This window comes from Berghia stephanieae, chromosome 1 (assembly GCF_034508935.2).
Source record: "Berghia stephanieae isolate SIO BIC M18660-M18661 chromosome 1, UCSD_Bste_1.3, whole genome shotgun sequence".
Taxonomy (NCBI): domain Eukaryota; kingdom Metazoa; phylum Mollusca; class Gastropoda; order Nudibranchia; family Aeolidiidae; genus Berghia; species Berghia stephanieae.
The window spans coordinates 71644485-71672102 of NC_088360.1; the positions used below are offsets into that span (position 1 = coordinate 71644485).

The 27618-nt window shown below is 37.0% G+C and overlaps 3 protein-coding genes across 4 annotated transcripts in view; 2 read left to right on the forward strand and 1 right to left on the reverse strand.

Annotated features, from left to right (window-relative positions):
- LOC144981136 (carboxypeptidase B-like) overlaps nt 1-27618 on the forward strand; it is a 438762-nt gene that overhangs the window by 249980 nt on the left and 161164 nt on the right. The window lies entirely within an intron of this gene.
- LOC144979459 (uncharacterized) lies at nt 9569-10416 on the reverse strand. Its single transcript, XM_078926155.1, has 2 exons — nt 10153-10416; nt 9569-10096 (listed from the first exon to the last, which is right to left on the reverse strand). Exons 1-2 carry the CDS (start codon nt 10414-10416, stop codon nt 9569-9571), a joined length of 792 nt encoding a protein of 263 aa, XP_078782281.1.
- On the forward strand, nt 12015-24883 carry LOC144981090 (transcription elongation factor 1 homolog). Its single transcript, XM_078929217.1, has 4 exons — nt 12015-12184; nt 19159-19292; nt 19938-20008; nt 22771-24883. Exons 2-4 carry the CDS (start codon nt 19177-19179, stop codon nt 22833-22835), a joined length of 252 nt encoding a protein of 83 aa, XP_078785343.1. The 5' UTR covers nt 12015-12184; nt 19159-19176; the 3' UTR covers nt 22836-24883.

A 27618-nucleotide genomic window follows, 5' to 3' on the forward strand; every position in this document is an offset into this window, starting at 1 on the left:
ACAGACTTAAATTTAATGATGACAAGACGGAAATGATAATTTTTGGAAATAAGTATCAACTCTCAAAAATATCTACAAATGAGATACTAGTGGGTGAAAATGCTATTAAACCTAGTTCTTGTGTGAGAAATTTTGGGGTGTATTAGATCAAGGGTTAATCATGGAAGATCATGTTTAAAAAATATGCCAATGTTGTAACTATCACATTGGAAACATTGGAAGAATCAGACATTATATTGATGAAGATATTACAAAGATGCTTGTTAATTCGTTTATTACTAGCAGATTAGATTATTGCAATTCCCTTCTCATTGGCTGTCAAAGTAGATTAATTAATCAACTACAAAAAAAATCAAAATAAAGCGAAAAAAAAAAGAGATCATATAACACCAGTTCTCCAGGAATTGCACTGGCTTCCTGTGAAGTATAGGATATAATTTAAAATATTGTCCTATGTTTTTAGATGTCTGGATGGATTGGCACTGAATATTTGCAGGAACTGATTTAAAAATATGAACCCACTCGAAATTTAAGATCATCTCAGTCCCAACTTCTAAAAGTTACCACCTCAAAATCCACTTTCGGTGAAAAAGTCTTTTCATTCATAGCTCCACGCCTATGGAACGCACTTAGTTCTCGGACAAAGTCCTGTGAAAGTTTATCATCTTTCAGGAAATGTCTGAAGACTGAGTTGTTCCGCGAGGCTTATTTTTCATAAAATAGATGTCGCTTTGATTTTGTTTTTTGTATGCATGCTTATTATGCTCGTATCATGTAGGGTCGTGATTTTTAATTTTATTGTTTTTAAACATTTTTATTTTTATTTTTATTATGTAAAGCGCCGCAGAGCACGATTAACCGGGATGTTTAGGCGCTATATAAATTCATTATTTACTATTTACTATTTACTACTACTACTACTACTACTACTACTACTACTACTACTACTACTACTACTACTACTACTACTACTACTACTACTACTTCTACTATTTCTTCTTCTTCTTCTTCTTCTTCTTCTTCTCTACTTCTCTCTATCTTCTTCTCTCTACTTTCTACTACTACTACTACTACTACTACTACTACTACTACTACTACTACTACTATACTACTACTACTACTACTACTACTACTATTCTCTCTTCTCTTCTTCTTCTTTTCTTCTACTTCTCTACTCTCTTACTACTACTACTACTTACTTACTCTTCTATCTACTATCTCTCTACTACTACTACTACTACTACTACTACTACTACTACTACTACTACTACTACTACTACTACTATTACTACTACTACTACTACTACTACTACTATCTACTCTACTACTACTACTACTACTACTACTACTACTACTACTACTACTACTATTATCTATTCTTTTTTTATTTTCTTTTTTCTTCTTTACTTACTACACTACTATACTACTACTACTACTACTACTACTACTACTACTACTACTACTACTACTACTACTACTACTACTACTACTACTAATACTTTTACTACAATTAGTACTGTCACTGCTGCTACTCTACTACTACTACTACTACTACTACTACTACTACTACTACTACTACTACTACTACTACTACTTCTTCTACTACTACTACTACTACTACTACTACTACTACTACTACTACTACTACTACTACTCTGCTCTACTACTACTACTACTACTACTACTCTCACTACTACTACTACTACTATACTACTACTACTACTACTACTACTACTACTACTACTACTACTACTCTACTACTACTAACTTCTCTCTCCTACTACTACTCCTAACTCTCCTCCTCCTCTCCTACTCTACTCTACTACTACTACTACTACTACTACTACTACTACTACTATTTCTACTACAACTACTACTGCTACTACTACTACTACTACTACTACTACTACTACTACTACTACTACTACTACTACTACTACTACTACTACTACCACTCCTATAGTTATGTTCTTATAAAAACGATAACAATGACAATGACAACAATTTTACAAGTGTAGTAGTAGCTGTAATAGTAGTAACAAAATAGATGATTGTAAGCTACTTTCCGGTATACCCTTCGGCCACGTCATCATAAGATATCGTCGCCTCGGCATTCCACGAAGGAATATAGATAATTCTTCAAACAAGATGTCAGATGTCAACAGGAATCACCCATGTTGTCCAAGTGAGGAAATTGGCGGTTAATAACGAAAAAAAAAAAAAACCGAAATTTTTTTTTTTTTAAATATGATCATTGATTTTCGACTCGACAGAAATCACACTGTGTTCCTAAGAATTGAGAAGCAGTTTTGCACTATTGATGCTATGGTGTAGGTAAAATAGTCACAACATCTGCCAACCGGTTATAATGTACCAGCACACGAAACTGTGTCTATCCATGAGCGTTTATAGTTATAGTCTAGTTAATAGGTTTAGCGAGAACTAATGTTTAAAATAGCTGTCTAAAAATGATAGGAAAGAACTGGTTGACGTCAATATCGTTCTTTCCATAGTCAGCCACCTCATTGCTGTCTCCTGCAATTATATCAAATAATTTTTTGTCGTTATTATGCCCCATACATGACAAATTTAGGAGGTGATTGTTTCTATCAGAATAAGTTCTTCAGTTTTTAACTCACGCTCAAAATGGGCCTGTAGTTGTAGGTTTAAAAAATCTATTTCTTAGCATTAAAACAAAAACAAAAACAAAAACAAAGCTAAATAACAAAAATCATTATGTATTTTTATTTATGACCTAAAACCATCTCACTCACTCACTCACTTACTCACTCAACCCTATACGGGCCTGCTGGCACTTGAGGCGATGCAAGGGATCTCCACCTGGTCCTGTCAGCAGCTATTCTTGGGGCCATCATGAGGGACAGACCTCTCTGCAGGTAACTCTCTACGGTACGTCTCCGAGTCTTCTTGGGGCGGCCTCGTCTTCCTCTCTCCTTGGGGTGTGTCTATCTCAGAGCCTTACTTGACAGTGTTTCATCAGGTCTGCGACAGACATGCCCCAGCCATTGCCATCTTTTTCCTTCAATGAGACCCCCCCCCCCCCCCCACGCCCCAGAGACTCCACCTCAGCTCTCGCTCTCAGGTCCCCACCCGAGATTATTATCTTTGGCCAGAATACCTCGAAGATTCGCGCAAACATTTGTTTTGGAATACTTCAAGTTTCTGGATGATACTCTCTGTGATCTTCCAACATTCTGATTCATAGAGCAAAGACATTACTTTTTAAAATCTTTATTTTAGTGCTGAAATATAACCCTGTCGCTTTCCAAATTTGTTTGGGGAAGCGAATGTCTGGTTTGCATTTCTGGTTCTGGTCTAAAAATATCTGCGATTTACTAATGACCCGTTTGTCGGAATACACCCCAACCCAATCGGACGGGAAATAACTCGATCTTCTACGATGGATGAAGTATCCCTACATAATGTCCTCCCTTGAACAGATGAGGCTTGATATTAGTAACAATAATAATTGTTAGATCTTGATGAGAACATAGAAATGGAATTTAAGTTGAATAACCATTTCACTCACAAAGGACAAGAGGTCATTTGCACGGTTTTCAGATCGCCAAGTTTGAGCCCAAACTACGTGCACATATTTGTACAAATAAGTGCAAGTACGGTCAACATTAACTTCTACTTTTAGTGCACACACCTTAAAAAATAGATAATATAATAATGTTGTTAAAAATATAATATTTCAATTTTGATTTTAAAGCGTCCCCACGAATATGTTCCCTATTTGGTATTTTTTTCTTTTTTGAAACTTTTATACTCATTTTTGTTCATTGATAATAATAATCAACTTGCTTGCAACACAACGAAGTCATAGCAAGCCTTATTCCCTTTGATGTTATTTGATGGAGAAAATACAATATTAGTTACAATTCGCACGAGATGGACGAGGTGATACTTATGCTATTATAATGGCTTAAAATGTGTTCTCGATAGCTCAGTTGGTATAGCACTCGCTTTACACGCAAAGGGACGGAGATCGATTCCGGGTGAAATCGAGATTTTTATTCCGACCTCCTGTCCACCTGCTTGGGATCGATATGTCAAGATTTATTCCCTGGTCTCTCTGTCCACCTTCAGTGCTTGAGTAGCTGGGTCTGATAGATCTAGTGGAAAGTACTTTGCGATATACGAACGTGCCATCAAAATGGCAGCAAGCAATTGCTATAATCCGTTTCACAGTAGCCGAGATAAACTTCGATTCCATGGGCCTAAGGGCTCTGAAGGACAACTACTACTACTAATGGTTTAAAAGAAAAAAGATTATTTCTAGGGCAATATTGGATTATTCCTATATTTCTGATAGAAAATACTTTTGGAGAATTTCATCATCTCCTTCATACCATTCTCACCAATGAAGATAAGTGCATATTGTTCATAGACATGAGGTCAGTAACTTTTTATTTCTTGGTCTTGTCCAATTACAGTGGTTACCTCGAGTTTTCTAGACTACCGGCTACCGACTACTTCTCTACAATCTCTTTTTGCCATCTGCATTTTACAGTTGTATTAAAAAATCCAGGTTTTTCTTCTGCCTGCAAGTGTCTCTAAAAAGAACTTAGGGGTCAAATGTAGTGAAGTTGATGTGACCCCCCCCCCCTCCCCCCCCCCTGGGTCCCATTGCATTTAGAGGACGCAGACAACTTGTCATATACGGGGAAAGGGGGGGGGGGGTGAGACCTTAGAGTTCTAGTATAGATAGCTCACAACATTGCCATCCGGAAGTATAACGGATCAACATACAAAAAAACTGTGTAACCATGAACTTTTATATCTGGTTAATACAGTTAAGTGAGAATTACTCATAAACGCGGATGACAAAAAAAAAAAAAACAACAAAAAAAAACAAAAACAACAAAGCCCCGAGTGACGTCAACTTCATTCTATCTATAAGCACTAAGTCTGTAGATAGTATGCGCTTGGCTAAGAAGCTCACAACATTGCCATCCGGAAGTAAAAAGGACCAACACACAAAACTATGTGTTGTAGAAATAGTCAGTAATGATACAATAAAGTAATAACAAAATCCGTGTATAGATTATTGCTAACGTTTAATAGTGGATAGAACTTGGATTGATTGTGTGGATCAGAGGACGAACCGTACAAGACTAAAAAACCGGAAGTAAACATTGAATACAATAGAAGTGCGTCGTAGTGCTTAAAATGTAAGACAAATGTTCGTGAGAAGCACCGACAGAACTGGTCGCCACACTACCCCTACCCCAGCGGGGCGCAACGGTTGTTCAGCGGAATCTTGGTGGTAGCCGAGATTCTCGACCTGATCGAGTTGTTGTCGCCAGGCGTCCCGTGACAGGGGTCGAATTCACGCGTTTCAGTTGCGTGTCATCTGAATGAGGTAATGTCAATGGTTTTGGGTTGGCTGTTGTGTGGCTGATGTTAGTGTCTGAGTGTGAGAGGTGTGCAGTTTTTAGTCGATCGATGGAAATCTTTTCAGAGCGACCTTTCATGTCCAAAATGAAATATATTTGTCCCTTTTGTCAATAATCCGATAAGGCCCGTCGTATGGACGCTGGAGTGGATGTCTGTGCGAATCAATTCTCACATAAACGTAACCAGTAGATGCCAGGTTGGATGGCACATATGTGGACTGTTGGCCGTGAAACTTGGGGGTGGTGGTTTCATGGAACGTGTATTGTGTTTTGTAGCCGCTGAACAAATTCTGACTTTGGTGTAGATGTTTCAGGGCCAGTCGACGACAAAAACTCTCCTGGAAGACGAAGGGTTGAACCGTAGACTAAATCAGCGGGGGAACAGCCAGAGTCCTCTCGCCAGGATGTACGAATCTCCAGCAACACAATGGGTATCTCCGAATACCAGTTAGTGCCTGTGGTCCGGGCTTTCAGTTGGCGATGGAATCGTTTAATCATCCCATTTGCTTGAGGGTGATATGCGGTTGTTCGGTTGACGTTGATGCCCAAACACCTGTTGCACTCTGTCCAAAGTGCCGATGTGAATTGTGTGCCACGGTCGGAAGTAATGTTTTCAGGAACACCAAATCGGGAAATCCAATGGTTTATCAAAGCTTGAGCACAGGTAGAAGCATGAGCATCTGGAAGAGAAATTGCCTCTGGCCACCTCGTGAAGCGATCGATGACTGTAAACAAGTAAGTCATACCTTGGCTGATGGGTAGTGGTCCAACGAGATCAACATGGAGGCTACTACATCGATTCGTTGGTAGTGGCCGGTCGACAAGTGGTGCTCGGGTGTGCCTATGCACTTTGGAAGATTGACAATGATGACACTCTTTACACCATTTACGTATGTCTCTTTTCATCCCATGCCAAACGAAACGTTGACTGGTGGCGCGTTGTGTGGGCCGTGTGCCGGCGTGGGAGAGACCGTGAATCTGGTCAAAAATTTGTCGAGTCCATGACATTGGAAGAATGGGGCGTGTTGCGCCTGTTGAAGTGTCACACAAGACTGTGGATGAACCAAATGGAATGTTCTCAAGTGTAAGACCTGTGGTAAATTTGCGATAAGATTCCATTTCCTGTGAGTGAACCTGTTCATATGCAAGTTTAGTGAAATCAGTAATGGAACAGATGCCTGAGTCTGTGGGCGTCATCATATTAAAACGCGAGAAGGCATCAGCTACCACGTTAAATTGACCTGTGATATGTTGAATATCAGTGGTGAATTCGGCGATGTAAGACAAGTGTCTTGTTTGTCGAGGCGAGCGGTCAGTTTGACTGATGAGAGCGGACACAAGTGGTTTGTGGTCTGTGAATAATGTAAATGCCATACCTTCCAGGAAATTGACTAGTCTGAATTTAAACAAGTATATAATTGCTTGGGTGCTCGAATTTCTTACGGAGAGAGCACAATATGTTCAATTAGGGCAAAACAAATCTTCCTGTATAACTACATATACTGGCGCTCCTCAAGGTTGTGTATTGTCCCCTGTATTATTCACAATATACACGAATGACTGTAGAAGTCAAAACCTGAGTGTACCTTTAATAAAGTTTGCAGATGACACCGCTCTTCAAGGCCTCATAACAAATGGCAACGAAGTGGCTTATAGGCAAGAAATTGATAGATTTGTGTCTTGGTGTGATGCCCACCACCTAGAGCTTAACATAAGCAAGACAAAGGAGCTAGTGATTGACTTTAGGAGAGTGAAGGAACCGATAGAACCGTTAAAATTAAAGGACCAATTCGTCCAGCGAGTTCCTCACTACAAATACCTTGGTGTAACGATTGATGACAGGCTCAAGTGGGATGAACACTTGAAAATAATTAGGCATAAGATGTGCAGACGTACATATTTTTTATCAAAACTCTCTCAGTTTAGAATAGATAAAACCCTCTGCACATTATTTTATAGAGCAGTAATCGAAAGTGTTTTGTCATTTTGTATAACAGCTTGGGGAGGCAATTGCTTAGCAGTGGAAAGGAACAAAATAAATTCAAATATTAAAAAATCCATTAAACGCTATATAAATGATGTTGACGATGTAGATCTTTTATACGAGAAATTTTGTATAAATAAAATAACTAAAATATTAAATGACCAGTATCATCCACTAAGACCATCAATTATTATGTCAGAAAGAAGTGGTCGCCCTTTCTCTATTTCAACGAAAACAGAGAGACACCGAAAATCTTTTCTGCCGTCCAGTATTAGGCTTTATAACAACAAGCAATAATCATTTTATATAATTATTTCTCATTTTTACTTTTTAAAAATATAAATATTAATTTATTAATTTATTTGTTTTGCAATCTTTTCAATTTTCAATTTATAGTGACAGTTTTAACTATTTTACAGTGTTGAAATTATTCATATTATAAAGCGCAGCTCTGGTTATAGAGCTGCTCCTTTTTTATATATATACATCCTATTTCCATTGTATTTTTATCTTATGTGTAAATTATAACACGTCTGTACAAAAAATTTCCTTTTTGGGATGCAATAAAGTATTATTATTATTATTATTATTAAATGCCTGAAGTGTTTGACAGCGTTGTAAGCGGCGAGCAGTTCGCGGTCAAACGCACTGTATTTTTTTTTTTTTCTGTGGCCGAGAGCTTCCTAAAAAAGAAGGCAAGCGGGACCCAGTCATGACCTTGCTTTTGTTCAAGTTGTGCACCGACAGCTGAGTTGGAAGCGTCAACTGTAAGACTTGTTGGGGCATTTGGTAGGGGATGGTGAAGGAGAACAGCGTGTTTCAAAGCCTCCTTGGCCTTTTCAAACGCCGTATTGCAGTCATCAGACCACACGATGGATTGTCCTTTGCCACTTGCCTGAGAATATAGTGGGGCAAGGAAGTCTGCCACGTGTGGGATAAATCTGTGGTAATAGTTTAGCAAGCCAAGGAATCGCTGAAGGCCAGCACGGTCAGTGGGAGGGGCACTGTCACGTAGAGAGGCCACCCTGTCCGGTAGTGGAAGAATCCCTTCAGCAGTCACACGGTGGCCAAGAAAATTCAACTCGCTAACACCGAAAACGCATTTCGCCTTGTTGATCACAAGTCCGTTTGTAGAGAGGAGTTGAAAAAGTTCCCGTACGTGTTCAATATGACTGGCAACCAAAATGTCGTCAACATAGACGAAAGCGAAAGGTATGTCTCTCAAAATGCCATCCATGAGTCTTTGAAATGCTTGGGCAGCGTTCTTCAAGCCAAATGGCATCCGCACGAATTCCCACAACCCAAATGGCGTAATGATTGCTGTTTTTGGAATTGACGACTCTGCCATGGGAATTTGATGATAGCCCCTAATCAGGTCGATCTTGAAAAGGTGTTGCATCCAGAAAGGCGGCTATTGAAGTCGTGAATATGAGGTAGAGGATACCGATCATCTTTGGTCACAACATTGAGGTGTCTGTAGTCACCGCAAGGCCTCAGTTGGCCATCCGATTTGGAAACTACATGTAGAGGGGATGCCCATGCTGATTTAGAGCGACGGATGATTCCCATCTGCTCCACCTTGAAGAATTCAGCCTTTGCTGCAGTCAGTTTTTCTGGATTGAGACGGCGCGCTCGAGCGTGGACGGGCGGCCCATTGGTGATTATGTGATGCTCCACGCCGTGTTTGTTGCGAGATGAGTTAAACTGGGGAATGACAAGGTCTGGAAACTGTTGAAGGAGGTCAGAGTATGCAGTACCTACTTGGGTGCACTGAGAGGCCGGCAAGGCTTATGGGTGAATTAGTTACAATTAGTATATTTAAGTGGAACAGAAATGTTTTCCTTTTAGATCAATTATCAGGGCGTTGGAAACAAAGAAATCGGCACCCAGGATGGGACGTGTCACATCTGCCAGGTAAAATTCGTGATTGAGGACTTCATTAGATTTTATTTCTAAAGTGATGGTGCGTTTACCCCAGGTTTTGATTTTGATGTTCCGTTTGCAGCAGAGAGTGTAATAGAAGGTGTTAATGTTCTGCGGTCTTGAGTTGAGGCGGGGTATACAGAAACATCAGGACCAGTATCGATCAAGAAAGATTGTCCCAAACGTCTATCATAAATGGAAAACGTGTTTGAATTTGGATTGCTGACCGATTCCACGTTCATCGGCCAGCCGAAGCGTTTCCCGAAGAAGGCAAGTTTTGTTTGTTTCCTTTGAGTTTGAGTAAACTGGACAATTTACAACCATCTTGGCAGCGACGGGCGTCTGGTCCAAATCGTTGATGATAATAGCAAATAGAGTTGGGCATGCTATGTTGAAGAGGCTGTCCACGTTGGCGGACTGTCTTAATTGCAGCAACAGTCTCCTCTGACTGTGGTCGTGTGGTTGTTACATCCTGCTGAGGGTAAGTCAGGAATGGTGATGAGGAAATATGTTGCACACCGGACATGCGTGTCTCCCAGATCCTGTCAGCTGCCTCAGCCAATTCTTCTGTGTCTGTAAGATTGTGCCCGGCTAAAATGCCTCGAATGTCCGGGGGAAGGTTCATGAGAAATAATGCACGTTTCAGAGTGACAGTGTCATCATTCAGTGCATTTATCTTGCGCAGTAGAGCAGTTGGGCGTTTGTCACAAAGACCATTAAGATTAAGGAGTTCTGTGTCTTTCTGGGTCTGGGATTTGCCGAAGGTCTTGATCAAGGTTTTTTTTTTAAGCTGCCATATTTATCAAGATGTGGTGGGTTTACTAGCAGTGACTGAATTTCTTCTGCAGTATTTATGTCAAGAGAACTGACAACATAGTCGTACCTTGTCTGATCCTGAGTAATTTTCTTGGTGTTGAACTGTGCCTCCACTCTTGCGAACCAAACCTCCGGTGATTTAGTCCAGAATTCCGGGAGCTTGATGGAGACAGAGTTGATTTGTTGTTCACGGAAGTTGGTGGAAGCAGCAAGAGCCTGTAGTTGGCCTGTCAAATTCGCGACTTGTTGTGAGAGATCTGGTTCAGCCATTTTACGTATTCGCGTCGGGGTCACCAATGTAGAAATAGTCAGTAATGATACAATAAAGTAATAACAAAATCCGTGTATAGATTATTGCTAACGTTTAATAGTGGATAGAACTTGGATTGATTGTGTGGATCAGAGGACGAACCGTACAAGACTAAAAAACCGGAAGTAAACATTGAATACAATAGAAGTGCGTCGTAGTGCTTAAAATGTAAGACAAATGTTCGTGCGAAGCACCGACAGAACTGGTCGCCACAGTGTAACCTTGAACGTTTACAGCCAGGTTAATACAGTTTAGTGAGAATTACTCATAAACGCGGATGGCAAAAAACATTAACAAAGACTTGGGTGACACGTCATCTTCGTTCGATCTATACTAAGTTTAGTTGAGGGGGGGGGGGGGGGTAGGAGACTGATATATCAAAGATCCTATTATATCATATGATCTGTGGCCGAAATGAGGCAGAGGTTCTGTTTCGTGAGAGAACGTAAATATTGCTCCTACGTTTTCTCATGGTGAGAGGACACAGACCGTAGCCTTCGTAAACTCATAGCCTGACACTGACCGATACATGACGTCAAAAGACAAGTTCATGACCACAAAAGAAATTAAATCGTGAATTGTATCAATAGCTCAACCAATGGGATCATTTGTTTCCTTAAGCAGTACTAACAACTCACTAGGCGATTACGTCAAACGCCGTCTTAGTGTCAGTTAACGAAGGCTATGCACAGAGAGAGAGAGACACACACTGTTTAGATCCGCAATTATAAAATGGATTGGAAGCTTCAATTTAAAGACGAATTCCATTTTATTTTACTTTCTAAATTGCACAACACACATTTATAATACTCAATCCACACCTTTTAGAAATTAAAAAAAAGTAATCTCTTTTAATTCACGCTTCCTTACTAATTCCTGTCCCATCTGTTTTGTTTATTCGCCTTAACAACGCCATCCTCTCCTCGAATCTAATTCATTTCTAGAGTTTCATTCATCGTGTTTTGTTGACAAAGGGAAACTCGAACCATCCACATAATCTGTTTCATCCAATTCAATCCAATCAAACCCAAAATAGTTGCAGCTTCATGTGATGAAGATTGACGCAGCTAGGTGTGGCGGGGTGGATTGACATTTTTCAGGGATGCTGTTCCATGCGCGAATGGTACTGGGGAAGAACGACTGTTTGTGCGCATTGATTCTGGAATATGGCAGTGCATATACATTTACTTTTCTTCTGTGGTTTTTCAATGTGTTAATAGGGATGATAGTGGTTCCCTGTCGGGCCTTGAATAATATAATATTGAGCTTTTGCATCTTCCTCCGTTCAATTAGTGGGGTCCATTAAATGCTCCATCATGGCTTTTACACTGTGTTGTCGATTGCAGTCATTACACACAAATCGACAGGTCCTTCTTTGAATCATTTCTATCTTATTAACCGATGTTAATGTCATCATAAATTACATTGTATCTTCTATTCCATTTTATCATTGTTATTTATTATTCGAACTTCAAGCAGCAACAATTGCATTAGGTTTATATATCCTCTTACATGAGAGGACGTATACGCAACCTTTCAATTAGTTACCGGAAGTTTCATCAATCGAAAAGAAAAAATAGCGAACGAAACAAGCGCCTCTCTGACTGTTTCACGCTTGGATAACAACAATCTGTTACTGAATATTATTGTTTACTTTGCACACTGCAACGTGCTGAGAGTGTAGAAACGCGTGTTCTGATACTCATTGTGTGAGAATAACTTAATCAGGTAAAGATCTTGAGATAAGAATTTTGTTGATATTTTACAGTTTGTGAGGAGTTGACTTGAGACGAGAGTGAGGAAGATAGCTGGAGCTCCAGTTTGCCCCAAATCCAAACTCCTCAGGTCGATCATCAATGACAATGCTAAGACAGACTAAGAATAAAAAGAAGAACAAGAACACAAGCTCGTGTCTTTCTCTTTCATCATTCATTCTACGCACTTTTAAATTCAAGTGTTAGTGTTAGCGAAATTAAAAAGTAAAAGTAAGAATAAGAAGTCAATTTATTCAAATTCAAATTTTCGAGTGCTTACTATTACTTATTTATTATTTGCAGTCTCTTGATCTGACTGCAAAATCACTCACTATTTGACTATTTGCAGTAGAAGCACTCTACTGGTCTACTGAACTGAAAATTTTTCAACTGAATACATCCTTGTATTTTCTGTTCAAAATTCAAAGGCTGTCATTATTCCCAGACGCCTGTCTGGGGATAATAAAAATTCGTTATCCCCAGACAGGTGTCTGGGGATAACCAATTTTTGTTATCCCCAGACACCTGTCTGAGGATACTATCTATCCCCAGACGCATGTAGCAAGTGGGCAGAAAGATTTTATGCAAAATGCCTAACTAGGCGTGAAAAATACCAAATATTCTGGAAAAAATACTAGTGGTTGTGTCCCAAAACAGTTGATATATCAAGCGATATTTAACACAAGATGAAAGTAAATAGTGATCAAATGTCAAATCCAGCTCTTTTTAAAAAAATGTTTTAAAGCAAATGGATCAATGAAATTTCTTTTGTTACTTTGATCTGAAAACGTCAAACTGGCAATTCGACTTTTTATTTTCAACCAGGAAGAAAGTTGTTAATCATCAAATCTGTTGATAGTCCACCAACCATTTAAATTTTCATTACCATCCTACCTGTTAACTTTATTGATCATCTCTAGTTTCTATAATTTGCTCATTCTGGCCACAATTTTGGGGACGACCGGGAATAATTTTTATGTCGCGGACGAATTCCTAGGCCATGGAGTTGTTCGCCCCAAAGCCCAAAACCCACACCTGTTATTTTCCTGTCTGCTTCGCACAAGACAATACAATTTAGTATCACAAGTCCACAAAACTAGATCCAACAACATATTTTTATTCGAATCAGAGATGAAAATAACCTACCAAAACAAGGAAGCAAAAATGGTGGAAATATGTTTAGCTCATATATGAATTTAAAATATTCCGATAGCGGTGTGGATAGGCAGATCAGTGGGTAAGGCCACCTTTCATTTTACTCCTTTTAGCTGCACAGATTCTACCCAGTCGCGACCCCCCCCCCCCCCCCCACTCATTTTTTTTTTTTTACTTTTCTTTCTTTCTTCCCAATTGATTTTCATTGTTTTCACTTTTGTTCCGAGTTCCGAGCAAGAGTTTTTTTTAATCAGTTGAATTTTTTATTTCTCCGATAATATTATTTCATTATTTAATTTGCTCTAGATCTATTATTGTTTTTTTTTGTTTTGGTCAATGATAATAATAATAATAATAATAATAATAATAATAATAATAATAATAATAATGATTGTAATTTGTTATTATTATTACTATTACCATCATAATCATTATTATATTATTATCAATTATAGTATTATTTTTATTATTAATACTCTTATTATCATACTATTACTAATTATTGTTTTTTTTTCTCCTCTATCTGACCATTTGGTCGCTCTCTGAATATTTCTGTTTGTTTGCTCTTTAATTATTTATTCTTTTTAGACACTATTTGAGATCGGAGTGGGGACGAATATATTTGCTAGAAACTAGAAAAAAACAAGAGAGAGAGAGAGAGCGAGAGAGAGAGAGAGAGGAGTTTAATAATAAAAAAAAGAGGTGGGGGAGGATGGATGGGATATTTATCCCTTTCAACGTTCTGTAAAAAGAAGACGGAATTTAAAAAAAAAAAGTGACGTTACCAGGATTCGAACCCACAACGTCGATTATGGTCAAACTTCCAGGGCAGACGACTAAACCATTCGGCCATGACACCCACTTCGAAGTCGACGCATATTGTGTATAAGTAGTAACAACTGATTTTAATGTTGGTTAATTTTATGTTTTTATATATATTTTATTAACTTTCCTTATTTCTATGTGCATCTGGAAACATTCCATATTCTGGAATGTGGATAATTGTTTCAAAGAGCGGAGTTTCAAATATGCGTCTGGGGATAATGAAAATTCGTTATCCCCAGACAGGTGTCTGGGGATAACAAATTTTTATTATCCCCAGACAGGTGTCTGGGGATAATCACAGCGAAATTCAAAATGGCTTGATTGAATGAAGAGTTTTAGTTTTAGTGTCGTGTCAGTGTTAAAATCTAAATTAGATAGATAGATCTAGATTTAGATAGTGTTAGCTAGTTTATTGAGAAGGAAAGAAAAGGCAAAGGAGGGAAATTGTAAAAATGGAGAGACTTCTTATAGGAACGATACAGGCAATGGACGTTTCGGGTACAAACTCTTCGTCAACACAATACACAAATTGACATGGAAAACAAATAAAATGCAAAATAACTTGTATCCAAGTCTTCTTGGGGCGGCCTCGGCTTCCTCCCTCCTTGGGGTGTCCATCTCAGGGCCTTACTTGTCAGTTTTTCAGACTTGTACAGATGATTCACAGTTATTTGTTTTCCATGTGCGCAGTGAAAAACAGTGTGACACTGGGCAGAACTGATAAAGAAATAGAAGAACAGTTCAGAAGAAATTCTGTTTTGCTCATGTCAAAATGACTCTGACTCTCATAAACCCCTGCTTCGAACTGTAGAAGGAGTGTTGCCTGACTGTCTAACACTTAGAATATTTTAATTTTAAAAACATTGTCCTGATTTTGTTTGGACATTGCGTTGTGTTGTAACCAAAGCTTTTCCTTTAGACTGCAGTTACCTTTAACTTGTTTTTGTTACTTTTGATCAATGATTTAGTCTTTCTTATCAAATAAAGTTACTACAGTCCACTCCAGATAATCACAACTCGGTTAATTGCAACATTTCCCAAGAACTGGAATTAATTCTATATAAAAGTCACTGGTTAATAACAAACTTCGGTTAATCGCAACAAATTTTTGGCCTCGGAAGAGGAAGATTCAAGAAACCAAACAAAATCTCATGATTAAATTTCATCCTATGTGAAATCATGACAGGTTAACTCTTTAAGATTCAACCCGACAAAAACCGACAACGGCATAATATTCATGGACGGGGTAGTCAAGACTGGCCTCAGTAAGTAAAATCCAATCGTTGTGAAGGAAATGACAGGCCCTGTCACTGCTGCAGGGTGTTTTCAGCTTTGATTTTTATAAATTTGCCGACAGAAAAGAAAATACGTTTCAGAATTTGCGCTTTAAATCCTATTTTATTTGTGGGTGAAAATCATTGACATTGCACTTTGTTTGGTAAAAATCGGTAAAAAATTACGACTTTGGTGATGAAAAATGACTTCGAAGACAATTATTGTAAACTTTTAAAAATATTATGAATAATTTATAACTCCCTTATTTGTGGGTCAATTTTGTCATTCGAGGTATCAATTTTATTGTAATAAAGAGATAGGAATTTCAGAGTTATTTTATCTGATGCGAAATTATTACTTTGTAATTTTAGCACCAAGAAAAATAGTCGGTAAATAAATTTGTTACACCTCTTTGATAGACCGCCGAGGTCCGTTCGTGTAGAATTGTGAATCAAGCATCTCAAAGTCTTCGACCAATCACAGGCTATCTATCCAGCTGGCCGAAACAAAGACGCTTCTCCCCGTCGATGTATTACGCTATTGTTATGCAAGGAATATAACACCTTATGGAGTAGGCCTAAAAGCTAAAATCTAAAAGTAAAAAAATATAATTCTGAGGAATTTGAAAGTCACATTGCTGAAATCAGCTTGTAAAAAGAAGTACATTGGTCATTGGTCTTTGTTTCATAAAAATCGGTTGAAAACCAACTGTTTTACGAATAAATTTGATTTTAAAAATTGCTTTTGTTTATTTTAGCTTTTTTTAGCAACTTTTTTATTTATCAGCCGATTTTCTTGATTTTTACATCATTCTTTATATCTCAATGAGACGAGATCAGTGATATATACTTTGTTTGTTTCAAATGTAACTAGAACATAATTTGGCTTTTTTACCTATCGACCATGCCTGGATAATTTACAGTGGAACCTCCCGATAACGACATGCCACGGGACCGAGTTTTTATGTCGTTATCCGGAGGTGTCGTTATTTAGAGGTTTCCAAGATGGCGGACAAAGTGGGCGTGGTAAGGCCCGCGGGACCAGTTTTTATTAACATTGACAAAACAAAAAAAACAACATTGTAGTGTATTCCTCTTAGAGGGTTCTTGTGCGTGTGTCTGGATGAGTATTTTAGGTAATCTGAACTGAGTAAACTGATAGTGTGCTCCTGGAATCTACATCTTTTCCCTATTTAAACCATTCCCCTTTGTCTTACCTTTTCTTAGGTCATTTCAATTGTAAATCTAGAATGTTTTTACTATCCAATTTTCTTCCCTTTTAGTGGCACATAGATGTGTCACAGGCGCTGCAAAACCCTTTAAAACAAACAAAATTCCTCCTCCTCCTCCCACAAAAATACTACTACTACTACTACTACTACTACTACTACTACTACTACTACTACTACTACTACTACTACTACTGCTACTACTACTACTACTATACCACTACTACTACTATTATTATTATCATTATTATTATTACTTCTACTACTACTACTACTACTACTACAACTACTACTACTACTACTACTACTACTACTACTACTACTGTACTTCTTCTATCACCACATAATATCACATTTTCCAAGATTTTGTGTTTACTTGCTTACACTTACATTTATACCTTGGTTTTTATTAATGCATATCAGCCAAGATTCGTCAAAAAAATCTGCGTTCTCATTGGTTCAAGCAGGAATCGTTTTTATAAACTTTTGAGTACTCATACTCGGTATTTTTAGTATCAGATATCTACGAAAACTGCCGAAAATCGCCAAAATGATGTCGTTATTCGGAGGTTTTATCAAAAAGTGCGTCGTTATTTGGAGGTTATTTTTACTGATCTTAAATAGAAAAAAAATCGGGACCACGGGTCAATGTCGTTATCAGGAGGTTGTCGTTATTCGGAGGTGTCGTAATCGGGAGGTTCCACTGTATTCAACAACGTGGCGATGTGACGCAACTATTCCATGGCCGTCTTCCACTGCCAAAACGATGATTTAATTCATTGTTGACGGCTGTTGAGTGACCGTGGAAAACGAAAAGGAGACTACAGATATCAAAGAGTAGGCTTATATCATCAAAGGATGTCTACATGATTGACATGGCCATATAGGGAACTCATTATCTACTCCCCCAAAAATAATCTGAGGGTTAAAGAATCGCGAGTGGGCGGGATATAATGCTACAGTAGTGTGTTACTACCCCATTGGAGACAAAAGAGGGCAGGGCTTTGCAATACGGGTTTGTGCAGTCATATGAGACTATTAGATAGGGGGCCGGGCATTGTCTACGCAACAGGTAGACAATGACTTTTGCAAGGAGAGACTGTACGATGATATCCTTTGTTTTGGAATTGGCAGCTGTGCATTGTGACCAACGGATTTGGTGAGAGCTTATTGTCTATCATCAAGGCTAAACTCTCTGACTCTTACAATTGTTGTGAACAAAAGAGTGAAAGTAAATCCAACCTGACTAAGATGTCGGCTTTCCTCAAAGCTGATTTTGCTTGTCAAAATCTATACAAGGCTGCCATATGGTTTTCATTTCAATCAAATTGCTCAGTTGGTGGTTGACTAAGAATTGTGTTCCCAACAGCTGGTTTGAGTTTACCATATTTTGTGTAAAGTGTTACAATAGTGGCCAGGAAACTCAAATTCGGTTTATTACAACTTCGGTTAATCGCACCATTTTTGCTGATCCCAGGGTTTTGCGATTATCCGGAGTGAACTGTATAATTGTTATTTTGATTTGCATCAATTCTATTTAATTATCAATGTTTTAAAGAACATTAACAAAAAAAAAAATATATATACTGCCATGGAAGACGACTCAGACTGAATCCAAATAACCTGTTGATTGCACATGCACATTGGGATTAGAGTTGGAATAGCCATGGGAGACTATTCTGACTCGAGTCAGAATAGCGGCAGCCTTTGTGTGACTGAAAATTGAGATTTTGAACGTTCAATTCAGTTTTTACTTCATCTTCAAGTCGGAAACTTGACTAGATTGTGTATTTTTTTTTTTTTAACCCAATCCAATCAATCCATAAAAAGTTCCTCACCTCTCCGACTTGATCATTCGTTGACATCATGAAATTGAAATCTGTCAGAACTTATTTGTTATATTTTTACTTTAATTGAGAATAATTCTGTCCCCGTTTATTGTGATAATAGCCTGGTAGACAACAATAGTTTATAGAATTTGTCTAACTTTCATGTATTATTGAACCACCTTTCATGTCTACAATTAGTTGCTTTTAGGTGAGGAGTCAACATTTATATTCTAGTGGTCAGTATTTTTCCTGTCAGGTTGAGATAAAAGCTCTGTTCAACTAACAGGTATAAGCTATTAGTATTATTAATAGTATCATCAACTACATATATTTGAAGGAACTGATTTGACATACAAAAAGGATGAGACTTTCTACTTGGAAAGAATCTCGAGCATAACAAATGCAGTCTGAAATCAATATATTGTATTAAGTGGATTATTTTATGCAAGTACTTATTTTTATAAATACCGTAATCTCATTCTTGAACCATTCAATGGGTCAATTAACATGTGTTGAATAAAGACCTGAAGCAATTGATTGTGGCAACAAAGATAGGATCATGTGATACCAATACAAGCACAACAAAGCTAAAATCTACATTTGCTTACATATGAAAGTTTATATATTTTATTTCAGTTCACAGTCATAGTAGATATGGGACGCAGGAAGAAGGCGAATAAACCTCCACCCAAGCGCAAAGCCATTGAGCCATTGGACACACTTTTCAATTGCCCATTTTGTAACCACGAAAAGTCATGTGAAGTAAAATTGTAAGTACTTTGTGTAAAATCTTGTTATATAGCCATGACTTGAAGAAGTGAGTTTTACAGTTATTTGGCATTATTATGAATAATTTTACCCTAGAAGAAAATCCATTCTAATTTTCAAAATTATCAATAGGAGACTGTCCCGGGATTTCTCTTCATGTGTGCCCATCACACACTTTATGGCAGTGCTGATTGTTTTCTGCAAATCTGCAGAAATCCTTGATTTTTGGTGTCATAGGAGGTATTTCCGCCTTTTAGAAAATTACATTTCCCTCCAATCAAATGTACTGGAAGTAAGAGACTTGATGTGTGGTGGAACATTACAGATGGGTAAGCTTTCACACACTCCAGAAGTTAGCTAAATAAGAGTATCAATGATAATTTATCACCTCAATTGCTCTAAAGTTTGGGTTTAATGCAGTAAAAATGTGGCTTAAAGGCAATCGTTTCAAATTTTCCTCCGTTTTCATTTTTTGTCACCATCTTCACCGATTGATATACTGTCTATATAAGTATAAATATATATCTGAAGTTTCTTTGTGGTTAATGATAATGGTAAGATCATTATGATTATCAATTTATAACTGTTTTGCATTTTTGCATTTATAACCTTCCTTGTTTTTGTTTTGTTTTTTGTTTTTTGTCCAGGGACAGAGAAAGGAACACAGGTGTAATTACTTGCAATGTTTGCCTCGAGGATTTCCAGACCAACATTAACTGTATCCTTTTTTCCCCAATCTGCTTCCTTTGCAACCTTTTAGGGTTTGTTTTTTTTGTTTTTTTTTTGAGTCCATTTTCGGATGAAAAATCTTTGCAGGGCTGGCCTTTAAAGACTAAAGTCAAAATGATCAGGGAAAGTTTTTTTGTTGGTTTTTTTTTCTGTTTACTTTCACTTTGTTCAAATAAAGTTTTTGACCTCAGTCAGTTTGCATGATAAAGATGTTGAATTTAATTTTTAGGGAGCATTCACAACAACATGATACAATTATGCTAATTTTAGATGGGGTATCCCTGCAATCATAAGTTTTATTTATGTTGAAGCCTTTATTTAGATCTGTAAATTCTCAGTCAATTAACTGAAATCAGTCAATTTGTCAAATTCAAATATTTAAAAAAAGGAAAGAAAGAAATAAATAAAAAAGAAAGAATTCACAAATCGTAGTCGAATGACTGTAAAGTAATTAGGAGTGTTCCACAGCGCTACGCATAGCTCATGGGGACCGTTTATATTAACAATGTATATATTGCCAAGACTAAGCAACGCTTTTTATAAAAGGCGTGTCTGAACACATCCCTGGGTATTTTCACACATCCTTTGTTAAATTATTTTTTCACTTTCCAAACCCGTCGTGATCCCAACTGTAGCCAATTTTAACTGAGCCACCGAGCGATAAATTTCACTGTTTCATCTAAGCCAAAATTGACCACATTTACCTGGCGAGTCTCAAAAGTATGATAAAGTAAATTGTGAATGCCGGAAGTCCGTTATGTAGACACCTTCAAATCGAAAGTTAGGATAGATTGCTACAAGCACATTTCGATTGCCTCACGTTGTAAACAAACTGGTTGACCGTTTCTTCACTGATTGAGTACCTGATTATAAGGAACAATGGTTAGTAGCCTAATTAATTCCCGTGCAAATCAGGACGTTTTCTGCCATTGTTTTGCTCAAGCCCAAGCGAGCTTGCTGTTTTGTGGCGATTTACCTTCATTTCGATTCTTTGAATTTTTCCGCTACCTACGCCTGCCGAAGTTTCTTCTTGATAATTCACTTCTACTTAATAATTCAGTGTATTGGCCAGAAGTCATATTTATTTGTTTTTTTCTGTCATTTACTGATTGAAAATCAAGTTTGCTCATTGCTACATTATTCTAATGTTCTCACAATGGCTTAGCTGTTCGTGGATAGCAATTCAGACTTGTCGAGCATCGATAAAGATGTGAGGAATAAATTCAATAGGTCATGGCTAGAAGTTAAAGATGATAATGGTGATTATTTTTCTGACTATGTCAAAAAAATTCCAGAGGCAGGAATATGACTTTGATGAAGTCATCTTTACCTATATGAATGACATGCTTATTTTAGCATTCCTTCTACATCAAATTATGGCAGTCTTACTTCCAGTAAGAAATAACACCCACTATTTTAATGTATTGTATTTATCACTCTCCTCTCCAATGATGCCCTTATTTTTAAAGAAATAATTGAATATTCAGTTTGTCGCAGAGTTTCAGTCAATTTTTATAGAGCTCATTTACAGGTTTACTTTATATAGTGGTCTCCATTCAAAAGCATGGTTTTTGGGAATTAGGTATAGAATGTGCTTACAGGAGAATTCTTAAGTTGTTTTTTTTTTTTTTTTTTTTGTGTGTGAAGACAATGTCCCTAAGACCCAATTGGTCGCTTATGTTTTCCCCCCTTTTAAATGTACCAACTAGGTTGGATTATCTATACTGTCATTTGTCTAGTTAAAGTCATTTATTTTTTTTAAAAGGTTAGGCCAATGTTTTTGTCTGTCACATTTCATTATATGTGATGACATATCATCAGTTTGAGACAAGGGGTTGAGAGGCTTGTAATTCATTGCTCTGTCCAACTACTATCTGGATGGACGTGCTTATGTGAGGTTCTATTTCTCTGCACTGGTCCCCACTCTGTTCTCATCAATTTAGTTAAATGTAGAGTCCAATAGCTTGATTTCTTCTTTAACTTTTTTGGTTGTTGGTTTGCTCTTATCCCTCCACTGCTCCACCTCCTACTCCTCCACGTATTCTTCTTTACATTATCATCTTCTTCTTCTTCTCCTCCTCCATCTACTTTTTTCTTTTTTTTTTCTCGAAAGTTGTCCTCGTCCTTTGCAATATTAGCTCTCCCTTATTTACTTCTCCTGTATGGCATCTGTCCATATTCGACATTCAGTTGCAAAAATACAATGTGTGCCATGACTTTATTCTGCCCAAACCTGCCTATTGTTATCACTATAGATCTTATGACAGACCAGCTTTCCTCGCATAATCAATAGGATAGGTTGCAGGAGATTTGATAGAATATCTGGGTGTGGTTAACATCTGCAGAGCTTTTAGATAGTTTCACAAAACCAAGTTTGATGATTGATTTGAAGAAAAACCTGGTTAGAAAAATAAGTGGAGTCCGTTTGGGTGAGTGTGTTTATAACATGTAAAATTTTATATTAAAAAAATTATGTATTTGCACGAACTGGACTGCTTATAAATGGAAACCACTGTCATGGTGCATTGTTTATATCAAATTCAAACATGACCAAATTGCACCATTTTCCGTCAAATTTTGGAAAAATAATTTTTTGTAGAAATATATTTCACTTTCGGATTACTAATGTCTTTTTATTCTTTCCTTCTGCTTATGATTTTTTGAAGTTTGTTTTGTTAAGATTTTTCACCAGTGTAGTTGATTTTAAAGTAAGTATTTGTGATCATTTAACTTTTCCTTAACTATATCCAGACCTATCGGAAGCCGTTGATGTCTACAGCGAATGGATTGATGCTTGCGAGCAAGCCAACCAGTAGCCCCGGTGTTTGTGGTTTGATATCTCATGTCAAGCCACAGTTGCCATTTTTGTGTTGTGAGTGGAGTGTATTCCGAAGAGATATTATGTGATGAAAGGTATCCCCAGCCCCCAAGACTTATTGGCTATTGATTTTGCAATGAAATTTGTGTGTATGTTTCTGAGGGGGGTCAGAATGAATCTGTTTATTGCAAATTTTTACTTCCAAGAGTGTTGATGTGTAATTCAGTTAAAGACCTGTACAGAAATGTTTGCAAGTGTCTGGTGTGTGTGGTATGGGTGTGTTTGAAAGAGTGAGCATACACATTTATGATGTGCGTTTGTGTATGATTTTGAGAGAAGGAGATATTTTGTATTTCATTTTATGGTCAATCAATAGTCAAACTTATTGCATTCTTCACAATCTCGTTATTTCTACACAATAAATATTACAATCCTGTTGTATGATTGTTGTGTTCTCCAAAAGACACAAATTGCAATCAAAACAAGCTTTAAGATCATGCCACCGAGCATTTGAACATAATTCTGTTCTGCATCATAGAATTACTAGGATAAAGGTCAGTAAATTTACAATATTGTTGTTTTTCATATCATTGAACAATTCAATAATAAATATATATTGAGGAATCCTATTTTTCAAACTTAAAGCAAGCCCAGTATTGTCATTGTCAGTCGGTCCTGATATGAGTCAGTCCAGTGATCAAGCCTTTAGTGACAACAGAGCTCTTTATTTGGTTTAAATTTATTTTTTAGACACATGTTATTCAAGCTTAAATAGATCTAATATATAATCAATAAGTAAGTATGTTCATAGAATCAAGGTTGAAATTACAGGGTATGGTCTCTTAACCTTCCATGGTGGTCGGAGAGATGACTGATGCTGTGTATTCTGTCCCCTTATATCCAATCTCCTTCTCTGGGTTGCTCTCTGTAAACGAGATTACTTGGTTTTGTCAAGGCTCTGGCTGTAGGGGAAACAGCCTGATGTAAAGCAGTTTTGGGAATAATTTTTTGTAAATAAAGTTTTTGTTTTTAATATATTTTGTAAACATTTTGTATTTTTCCTCATTGGATCCTATTTAGGCACCTTAAAAAAAAACCCTCAAAAACTAAATATACTGATTGTATGCTCTTGGAATCTGCCTTTGTTCCCTATTTGAACTAGTCCCCTTCTGGGTGGAGTTCCTGGCCTCCCTTCGTGGGCAGGGAGGCGCTTCCTGTGTCTTCTACCCCCCTATATCTGTTTTCCAGTTTGCTTCTGTCATTGTCTCAGAATGAGATTGCTTGATTTTGTCCTGGCCCTGGCCGGAGTCCTTTGATGGGAGGAAAACAGTCAAATGTATAGTTTTTGTTTTGGGAGATGGTATTTTTTTGCTTTACGCATCTCTCTGTTATCTTATATTTATTGTTTTGAATTTATATTGTAAATAATTGAGTGTGTTCCTCTTAGTGGGATCCTGTGCTTGTGTCTAGATGAGACTTTTAGGTGATCTCAAACTAAGTACATTGATAGTGTGCTCTTGGGAGTCTACATCTGTTCCCTATTTGCACCATTCCCCTTTTTAAAAATTATTTTAGGGTGCTTTAATTGTAATTCTAGAACATTTTATTATCCCATTTTCTTCATTTTTGCTGGCGCTGATATGACCTAAATGTGTTGCAAGCGCCGTAAAACCCTTAAAAACAAACAAAACTAGTCCCCTTTGTCTCACTTTTTCTTGGATGCTTTCAATTGTAAATTTAGAATTCTTTTGACAATCCCTAAATCTTCCTTTTTCTTGGCGCAGATATAATTTTAATGTGTCACAGGTACCACAAAACTCTTTTTAAAAAACCATGAGGTTGAAATTATATCAGGTCGATACAGATTTTGATCTTGAATTATTGATTTTTCATAATCTATTGCAATTTTGAACGCAGTCGGGTTGTATTTATTTTCTTTATTATTTTTTTTGTGACCATTTATTACTTTAAAACTGTATTTTGATCACAGAATTTATAGAGCAATGTTTGCAAAGGGATTTATTAAAAAAGAATGTTGTTATCAAATTCTCATGTGCTCATTTCTTATTTCTTTTATTTTTTTTTGTTTTGTTTGGAGATTATATTGAATTGTTGATTTATTTATTTATAAGCCCACACCTCTGGTATTTCTTCTATCCTTTCATTCATATCAATTGTAACCTATCGTGTCGCAACACAAATTATGTCTGAATGAACCATGTGCTAAAAGTGATTTTTAAAGTGAAAATGACGAGACATGCGAGGTTTTAGTTTTTTGTCACAACTCAAGAAACTATGTCATTTGTCTTAAGAAAACCATATAAAGGCAATCCAGGTTTCAATTTTTTTCCCATTAATTACTTGCTTGCCTACCCTGGAATAACATGCATTTAAAAGTTTGGCCAAAAAGCTCGTCCTTCAACAAATATCGATCGATTTAAATGACCCTCACCTTGGCAAAATCTCTCAAACCCGAGACCTCATGAGGGTCATTTAAATCAGTTGATATTTGAAGGACAAGTTTTGTGGTCAAAATTTTAAATACATATCTTTCTAGAGTATGGCAGTTGACTGGTTAAAAAGTTCAATTTTTATCATCTGCGTCATTCCAATACAATTCCAGTTTTAGGAGATGGGTCACATGTTTACTCCATTGTTGATATTCTGTGGCTCAAAAGAAGTCATCCTTATCTTTGTTAGTAAATTCCTGATGAAGTCAACAGTGCTTCTATCGAAATTCTTTAAGCCATCTCAGTACGACCATATCCTTTGTAATCTCCTTGCCCGGCACTAACCAAAAAATTACAGTCAAAATAGGTCAAGGAACACCAAAATGCAGTGAATTATGAGTTGTTTTCAAAAGAGTTAAGTCAACCAATGAGATCGCGTGTTTCCTTGAGCACTAATAACTGAATAGGCGGTGCACTAACCTAAACATGATGTCAAAATACAAGTCCTGGTGTCAGGCTATAAGTTAACGAAGTTAATACAAAGTGGAAGATTTGGAGAGGTGTTGTTAAGGACATGTTCAAGCTCTCTGTCTAGTCTAAGGATGCTAAACCTACAGCACTACCACTCATCATAACTTATGACATAAGACTGGTCACTGCCTATCACAATTGGTTACATAAGTTGGATGGAGGCATTATTTATCATTTACCTTATAAATCCTCCTCCTTTAGTTTTATATTCTTATGTTATACAGTGTAGTTGTAAGTGTAAGCTTTTAAGTTTGATGGGGTCCTGTGCTTTTCTCTGGGTGGAATTTAAAATTGGTCTCGGACTAGATCTATTTATTCTATTCTCTGTTTGATTTTGGTTGGATAATGGATCTGTAGGTCTGGTAAATCAAAATTTGGTCGGTAATATTTATGCTTAACACTAGACCCTGTCTAGATACATATGTTCCTGAAAGGGATACAACTGGGCTGATGCTTGTTTTAGAGTGAAATGCATCTCTTCCTTGAAAAGTAAAAGCGATAATTCTTTAATCAAAATGTACATGATTTTAACGATTTGAAGGTGTCCTTCTTCACTTGCATACTGTGCTTGTACTTGTAGTGTAGTCTAATGGGACTTTGACTAAACACGTCGATGAATTACTCTTATCATTTTGATTGAACAATCCTATTTGTTTTACTTATTCTTGGTCCCGTGGTGTATGCTCTATCTCAGCTTGACGACCTTGATTAGATTAATAGCTTTGACCTGGTGATTAAGCACTGGACGCAGCTAGGAAAATAATTTCCTCCGTCCATCCATCAATGATTGGGTAGCTTGGTCTTTTAGGTCTGACATAAAGTTCTTAGGGAAAAACTAGTTCTAGTATCCTATCAAAGGGGTAGCAAAAATATTACTGTCCTTTAAATGCAACAAATAATAGTTTAAAACTCCAGCTTGAAAGACATATCTTTTTGCTTTATCCATTCTTGCGTCCTTTAGAGCAAACTCATTAATTGATCTTTTTGCTGGCGTTGATGTGATCTTAAAAAAAGATTTGCAACTCTTAAAAAAAATTAATGATCAATACCATTTAAAAAATCTTAATAATAATCTATATTCGTACACATATCCAAATGATATAAAGGAGATACAGGACAACGCAAGACCCAAGATTGAACGGGAAGTTACTCTTGCAAATAAACTAAAATTGTTTATTAAAACTGGGTTGTGTCCTTTAGCGCTTACAACTGGTCGTATGTCAATGTCAAGTGCATTTTTAAGTTCACACTTGTTTAAACCCTCATAATATTAGTATTAGGCACAAAACAAATATCATTTATTATACATCACTTTAGCTCGTTCTCATTCTTTTCTTTATCCAATGTATATTAGTATTAATAGTATGTTCATATCAGTGCCATATGTAAAAGGATATTGAAAGTTTAAGAAACGACACCAAAAAAGAACATCCAGTTTGAAATTTTACACAACTTTATTATGTGCCCTCATTTGATTTAATTTATGTAGGGCTAGGATAATCTTGAAGAAGTGGGTATGAGTATAAATCATAACATCGTCATTTTGATGACCAAGACTAAGTACTTCTTCACAGTATGCCACGTGTTCTTGATTGGATTCACGTCTGGACTAATTTATGCCTAGAATGATTGTTCTCCTTAATAGTAATAGTCCAATGCAAGTCATATTAATACTCTTCAACAGTCGTAACGTCACTTCCTCCCTAATTACGCATGGTAACTTAGTATCACTGGCTCTAAACTATTGGAACAATGGCGGACGCCAGTATGAAATATTTCTCCGGCGAGCATAAAAGCGTA